Genomic DNA, 7,780 nt, shown 5'->3' with positions numbered 1-7,780 from the left:
TACCTAACATGAGTTTTCTCACACAGCACGGCCTGCATACGACTACAAACCCAGTGATATGGGCCACGATGCAGGCCCGTGGGTGGTTACAGAATGGAACACGAACAGCACGAGCCCCACGACCCCCACGATCACGATAACGACGAGCGCCTCCCTCACGCGACGAACCACCTCCCCCAGAACTCAAAAAGGCACCTTCTCCTCCATTCCTCCCTCATTATGCGAACCACGTCCATCTACTCCACAAACTGAAACCACCGTCTCTGTCTCAAAACCGCCGTCGCTGGAGAAGGGCAATGGTGGAGGAGCCGTCTACCAAGCGTCGGTGTGGCGAGACGTCCGACCAGAGCATCAAGGAAGAGCAGAGCATCAAGGAAGACGACGTTCAGGTCCCCGGTGAGAAGCGACTACACCACCAAACTTGACAAGGTGGAACTCCACGGCAAAGAGACGCTGGAGGTCGTCTGCACCAGCAATCCAGACACTGCCGACGAAATGCTCAGGAGGCTCTTCATGAAAGCCACCGGCATGTATTCTAGATTCGTCGGCGTTGATGTGGAGTATACCAGGGATGACGAACCTCAGCAGTACGCAGCAGTTCTGCAGTTATGCGTGGAGGAACTCTGCCTGGTGTACCACATCGCTGCGGCCACAAAATGGTGAGCCATCCTACTCATATACCCTAGTTTCTCAACTACATGTACTAGTGTAGATTGTGAAGTGGACGCACTAGTGTGGTTTCTCAAGTGCATGCACTGGCATAGATTTTTACCCTGATGCACTGGATTAGTATCTTAAAATCTTGCACCAGATTAATCACCAAACTTGATATACTAGTGTAGTTTCTACACTTGATGCATTAGTGTTGTGTCTACCGGTGTGGATGCATTAGTGTTATTTTCTGAAGTTGATGCACTGGACTAGATGTATTAGTCTTGTGTCTACTAGTGTAGTTTCTGATATACTAGTGTAGTTTCTGATATTGATGCATTAGTGTTGTGTCTACCGGTGTGGATGCACTGGACTAGATGTATTAAAAGTTGTTTCTGAAGTTGATGTAGTGAAGTAGTTTGCTGTAGTGTTACTTTCAACTGTATGATGCAAAAAGAGAAATAACATCATGTACTTCATGCATTCATCACTCGTATTGTTTGGTTCTGGCACTAGCAGTGTCACACTTTACCACAATTTTTTGCCAGGTTTGCCTAAGGTTAGTTCATCAAAATGAGGGCCACAAGTTGGCAAGCCTAAGGGAATCTTGCCACACTTTTTGTGTGTATGCCATGTGGGACCCAAGTGTGGCTTGCCTAAGGTGTGGCTTGAACCAAACACACACCTAAGTTGGTCAAACTTGCCTAACCTTAGGTGTGGCAATCTTTGGCAAACTTAGTCACAAACCAAACAACTCCTAAATCTTCAAAATTACTACTAATCTTCAATATGTCTCTCCCCTTGAAGGCCCAAGCGCCTCAAGAGCTTCCTCCAGGAGAAGAAGTTGTTCACCTTTGCCGGTTTCAGCATTCATAATGACAAAGAGATGCTGAAGATGTCTGGTTTGGAGATCAACCCCGAAAAGTACATCGACATTCAGAAAAACTATAGAGTTCCATATGGCTGCAGAAAGAAGCCGTACGACTCCTTGGCTGATGTTGCAGCCAGCGTCATCCACCCATTTTACCAAAACATGAAGAAGAAGATCAACAGGACCGAAGACCATAAACTGTGGGGGATCAGCCCGCTGCCAGACTACCTCATCGAGTACGAAGCGAAGGATGCGTACGCCACCTACAAGGCTTGGAAGATAATAGACAACATCAAATCAGGTGTGGAAATTTCAGAAGCACAGGAGGCTGACCCCTACTACCACTGCCACTACGCGGCATGAAGAGAGATCAAAGTCTGCCTTCAAGTTGCTAGCGCAGTGTCCTTTTATGATATCTATGTTTCTTTGTTGTTCGGTGTGTCTGAACTTATGTCCTATGGTGTGTCTGAACTTATGCTGTGCGGTGGTTGATCTGCCGTTTATCTTAACAGTTTGCTGCTACTCTGGTTTAGTGTTCCAAGTTGTTAATACTATTTTGGTGATGCATGATAAGCCTTGTACAATGCTTGATGCGTACGGTGGTGCTTAGAAAAATAAACAGGGTTTTTCTGATGCAATAGCTAGTAGAGCATTAGTTACCAATTAATAATAGTTGCAATCCATCACAAGCAATAGTACCTAGATATGAGTAGATATAGGTACGGTAATACACGACAAGTACTCGCAAACAAGAGCTAACATAACAAGTTCATTTCACATTGATACATGGCCCACCCCAGTTCTAAATGAGGTGGACGGTGATCATCATCCTCAAGTCATGGCGACGGGTGTTCGCAACAGTGAGTAGGATGGCCTGTCCTACCCGAAGATTCTTGGCACGAAGGAACTTTTTCCACCCTGCCCTACTCAAGACAGTGCGACCGTCCGTGTCCACTGCATAGGCACAGCTGGTGATGGAGCCCGTTCTGGTAAGGCGTAGTCCAGCAGCCATGCCTTCTTCGTCCGGGTCGATGCCACAGCTATCAAGTAACCTCTTAGGTAATTTCTGAAAACAGTTGACATGATATATGATCATGTCACGTGCAATTATCAACAAAGCATACACTTCAAGACACATATATCATTGGATTCAACACTGAGCATATATACCATCACATCACTACACTATACGCCAAGCATCAAATTACTACAGTAATTAGGCATATCATTAGATTACTGCGTACACTAAGCATATCATCGCATATTACTACACTACATGCATGTCATAAAATTCTTCACTAAATGAATTCTAAACTAGGCCTCTCATCACAGTACTACATCATGCATATCATATGAACTACTACACTAACTAAGCATGCATATCATGTAATTACCACACTAAGTAACATACCATGATATGCCGTTTAACATTCGTCCTTGTGAGGCGGGTCACGAATGGCTTCCCTAGGTAGTCTTCACGTAGCGGAAGCATGTCCCAGAGGTTGCCGATTTCCTCGTCGCCCAGTCTGAGTCCTTGGGCATACAGGTATTCAGCAAGTGGGTTCTCATCATCATCTGAATCGTCATCATCTGAATCAGCATCATCTTCCTCCTCATGAACTTCATCCTCACTATCCGGAATCAAATTTAGATAGATAACAGAAATCCTGGGCCTATCTCTTCTGAAGGAGAAGCAGATCAATTCACCCCCACTAAGACGCATGCGGGCGATGAAACGATCCCAATCATCTCCTCCTATCTGGGTTATCTTTCGCCCCTTCTCGACCTGCATAGTGTATGGGCCCCCAAGAGCGTCGAAGGTCACGGTGTCTCCGATGAGCTCATTGAATGCCAATCTCACATTGCATGGTACGATCTGTGTAAGATAAAAACAAATAACAGACACAATACATTAGTGGAAATAGTAAAAAAAAGAATGTACTGTCAGAAGGTTCATATAAATTGTTACCGCTGCAACAACAAAAGAAGGCTGGAAGTAGATGCTGAACAGCGTGGCAGTAGAAAGGCTGGTCCGGCACCGTGAGTTGCAGCGTCCACATGGTGCTTCCTCCATTCTACACAGAACATGTTGAACTCTAAGTTGAATTGTACATATATAGTACAATACAAAGATCATACATATAATAAATCATAGTGATAAGCTATACTGTCAATGGCAATGCCCGTCTCATCTAAACCTGGGAATAGTTCGGCATCCAAACTAAAACCAGTCCAATCCACGGCACACATCAAAACTAATCTAGACCAAACCGAACTATACATGCTCGTCATCCAACCCAGTCCAAGCCGTTTTCAACCTTTGGATTGAATCCAAAGGTTCAAACCGTGGACAAAGCCATATGCGAGGGCACGTCATGAATCTAGATCAGACATGACATCGAGAGATCCGTTGAGCTCCGGCCGGCAACAGCCAATCGGCTCAGATCCGCCTCCGTAGGGAGACGCGGTTGGGGAAGGGAAGAAGATGGGAGATCTCACGTACTTGCCGGAGTTGGCGGCGGCCGCGCACCGGCAGCGTAGAGAGGGGTCGTCGGGAGATGGCGGCGGCGGCGGCGCTGGTCGAGAAGGGGAGAAAGAAAGATGTGGAGTGGTCGAGACGGGGAGAAAGAAAAATGTGGTACATGTGGTGGCGTGGTTGTGTGGATGACAAGGGGACCCACTTGTGAGACCGATAGCAATTGATGGCAAACCGCAGGAGGTGCACGACCGCGTGCACGACCGCCACGTCCCCACGTGGAATGGGGACGGCCGGGTGGGTGTGTCAAGTCAAATCGGCACCCGCGACTTCTCGGTAACTCCAACAGGCAGGAGCAGTGCATTTCTTCCCCCAAATCGGGTAGAAAACCCTCGTCCTCTCCCGAACCTAACCACCCTCTCTTCCTTCCTGACCACCTCACCACCCTCTCCTCCTTCCTCACCACCCTCCTCCCTTCCTACGCCTCCCTCCTCCTGTCTTCGACGGACGATGAAACGCGGGCGTGAAGATGCGGCGGACGAGCCGGAGGCAACCATCGGAGCAGAGCAGTCTGCTGCCGTGGCTGCAGCCGTGGGTGGAGCGGCTGAGTCCGCCATAGCGGTGAAAGCTGGCGGTGCAGCGACCGTTGTGCCTGCTCCCGCTGCCATCGCAGCCGTGGAGGCACCCGTCGGCGAGCAGAAGGTCGGGGATGATCTGGAGGAGGAGGAGATGAGAAGGCTTAAGCGCAAGGTGCATGACGAAATCGAAGAGCTCTACGAGGAGAACGCCATAAAGGAGTTCGACGTAGATTGCAGGAAGGGCAGCGACTTCGACGAGGATGCCATCAACGAGCTATCTGAGGTAGTACTCTGTTTTTTGCTCTGTTTTTTTCATGACATTGGGGTTTTTCTTGTTAACTAGATGAGCATAAATTTCACTTGGGCGTGCTAGTTGTACATATGTAGGATTGTAGGGATTTAGCATAGATCTTCATTTGGATCTGGATTTTTAAATCTGATTCCAGCAGATACTCTAGTTTTTTCCATGGCATTGAGGTTTTTCTTGTTAACTAGATGAGGGATACATTAATGAAAAAAGTGGGTTAAACAATGGATATATGGCAGGATTCTCCATTGGCTTCCCCAGGACAGTGACAAAATGCTGCAGTTCCTGATTCATTTTTGTTTATGTAGATGAATTAATTTGCACACATGTTCATAGATGATCAGTTTGCACACATGTTCATAGATGATCCATTTGCAAATTCTGTACAGATTTCCATTTTGCAAAGGAAGTGATTGCTCCCTTAATAATTATGGGCTGACACAAAATCAAAACATTTCATGTAGCCAATTTGCCCCAGTATATTATCTAGATGATCACAGCCACATCTCTCATCAATATGACCAGTGAGACACCCCATAGCTCCTTTACCAATTTCCTTCTGAAACTTATCAGGGTCTAACAATGTTGGAGAAGCATTATTGCCGCTGTCAGAAAGAATAATGGTTTCTTCATTCCCGTAGATAGAACAAACCCCCCTTGTGTGAAACATGCAGGAGTATAATGAAGCCATTTTTCTGATTCCAATCAGAATTACACCTGTAACAAGTATCAAATATCATTAAACCAAGCCAGTTCATGAAGTATTTCATGTGTTAATTGTGTACTACTTGTGCACTAATCTATAAATGCAACTATTCCACCGTCCATATTTATGCATGTCAATTTCTTTGGCTCAATTATGTATGTGCACATACGCCTTATTTCTAGCAAATAGATAGTTGCCATGTTACACATGTGTACTAATTCACTAATTAACAGGAGGATGACGACGATGTGGACTACGGCATGGACAGCAGGCACAACAAGAGCCGCTACACCCTGAGGCATCTGATTGCTGGCAAGATCAAGTACCATTTCTTTGGCAAGATTGGGTGCCCTTTCTGTTGCAAGGTGATCGGTGGCGGCATAGATGGCATGATCCAGCATGCCTTCAGCACTGGCAATGGACATGGTAAGAACCATAAGGCCAGTACTCTGGCTAAACATGCGGCCTACGCACGCTTCCTTGAGATTGTCAAAGTCAATGAGCCCTACAACCTCCATTGAAGAAGGGAGAGAAGTGATGTGCTGCTAGAGTGCTGCTGCTGCCCCAAGACCGCCGTGTCCTCTTATGTTATCTATGTTTCTTTATTGTTCGACTCTAAAACTGATGTCCTATGGTGTGTCTGAACCTATGCCGTTTATCTTAAGAGTTTGCTGCTACTCTGGTTTAGTGTTCCAAGTTGTTAATACTATTTTGGTGATGCATGATAAGCCTTGTACAATGCTTGATGCGTACGGTGGTGCTTAGAAAAATAAACAGGGTTTTTCTGAAGCACTGGTGCCTATTTCTACAGGAGAGACGCCTAGTTATGCGTCTACCCTGTACAAATAAGCACCTGTGCTTAAGAAAAGCCTGGTTTATGACTATGGTAGTTATAGCTTGGCATGATTATGTTTAGTGTATAACTCAGCATGATTATAGCTTCACAAAATTAAACCATGCAAATGATTGCCGATTCCACCTATTGCCAAATCAAGCTTTGTACTGATGATGCATTAGATATTGCTATAAGTAGAGGATGCTCATGATTGCCAAAAGTACCTATTTCCACTTTCTGATAAGAACTAAACGTGTATGACATGATGCTAACAGTAGAGCATGAGCATGAGCATTTATCAATTGATGATCAATTGATGCTACCTATTTGTGTTTGAATGGGCTCAATAAAGCTGGTGTTGGTTTATGCTCTCTGCATGACCGTGATGGTAACGAAGGCACTTGCTTGGCTATGGTCTCGCTGTCAAATTTAAGTTTTAGTTCTTTAAGACTCTTTGTTTTTGCTGCTTCCTCGGGATTGACTAGCTTTCTCGGGCGTCCACGTGCTCTCTTCCTTTTTGGGGAGTTGGGTGCACCACTATTGGGGGAGTTGGGTGCACCGGTATCCTTCTGGGAGTTGGATGTGTCGGGTTCGTTGGAACCATCAGGATTGTTTACTAATTGCACGCCGTCTTCTGAACCATCAGGTAGAACTGCTTGCTGGGCATCGTACACCTCCTTCTGTATAGGAGAGAGTGCTGCGTTAGTTCTAATCATGAGACTTATGAAATAAATGATATATTCTTGATGTAGCACTAACCGTTATGGGGAACTTATATGATTCGAGACGAAGCGCGTTGCAATTTGAATGCAGTAAGGCTGTACATATTTTCCACCTGAAAATATCTATCCTTGCCTATATTTGATAACCGACACTTATGTCGGCATAGCTTTCAAGCTAAACAAAGTACAAATGTTAATTAGGCATTCAATTACCTGGTTGAAAATATCGGTCATTTCATCCCCGTTCCATGACAACATGTACTGCAGTGTCCAAACCGCACAGGAAGTCCTGCGATGTTTAGTTAAAGATCAGTAATCTTATGCGTGTAGGCAAATAATAATTTATGAGGCCATGCCTACCCATCGGTCTGTTGTGGTATGTTCTCATAGCGTTTTTTGGTCCATTCGGCAAAATTGATGTTCTTAGCTGGTGATATCAACCCATTCTTGACAGCTTCGTTGATGCAGAACTGAATCGAGTCCACCTAGGGTACGACGAGTTATACATAGGGTTACGGTACTTTGGGAGCTCATGTGCCATGCGGATCAAAAGAGGCAGCAAGAGAACACTTACAAGAGAATCTTCCTTGGTCTTGTCGCAATGATAATTCATGGAGTTCAGAGTCTGAATTTC

At 45.5% G+C, this 7,780-nt stretch overlaps 1 protein-coding gene across 1 annotated transcript; it reads left to right on the top strand.

The window, feature by feature from the left end:
- The first annotated feature begins 296 nt into the window (after positions 1-296).
- On the top strand, positions 297-1,885 carry LOC141020724 (uncharacterized). The gene is made up of 3 exons (XM_073495661.1): positions 297-396; positions 449-659; positions 1,459-1,885. Exons 1-3 carry the CDS (start codon positions 297-299, stop codon positions 1,883-1,885), a joined length of 738 nt encoding a protein of 245 aa, XP_073351762.1.
- Positions 1,886-7,780: the final 5,895 nt, after the last annotated feature.

The sequence above is a fragment of the Aegilops tauschii genome, chromosome 3 (assembly GCF_002575655.3).
Source record: "Aegilops tauschii subsp. strangulata cultivar AL8/78 chromosome 3, Aet v6.0, whole genome shotgun sequence".
NCBI lineage: Eukaryota > Viridiplantae > Streptophyta > Magnoliopsida > Poales > Poaceae > Aegilops > Aegilops tauschii.
This window is presented reverse-complemented; position numbering and strand designations above follow the sequence as displayed.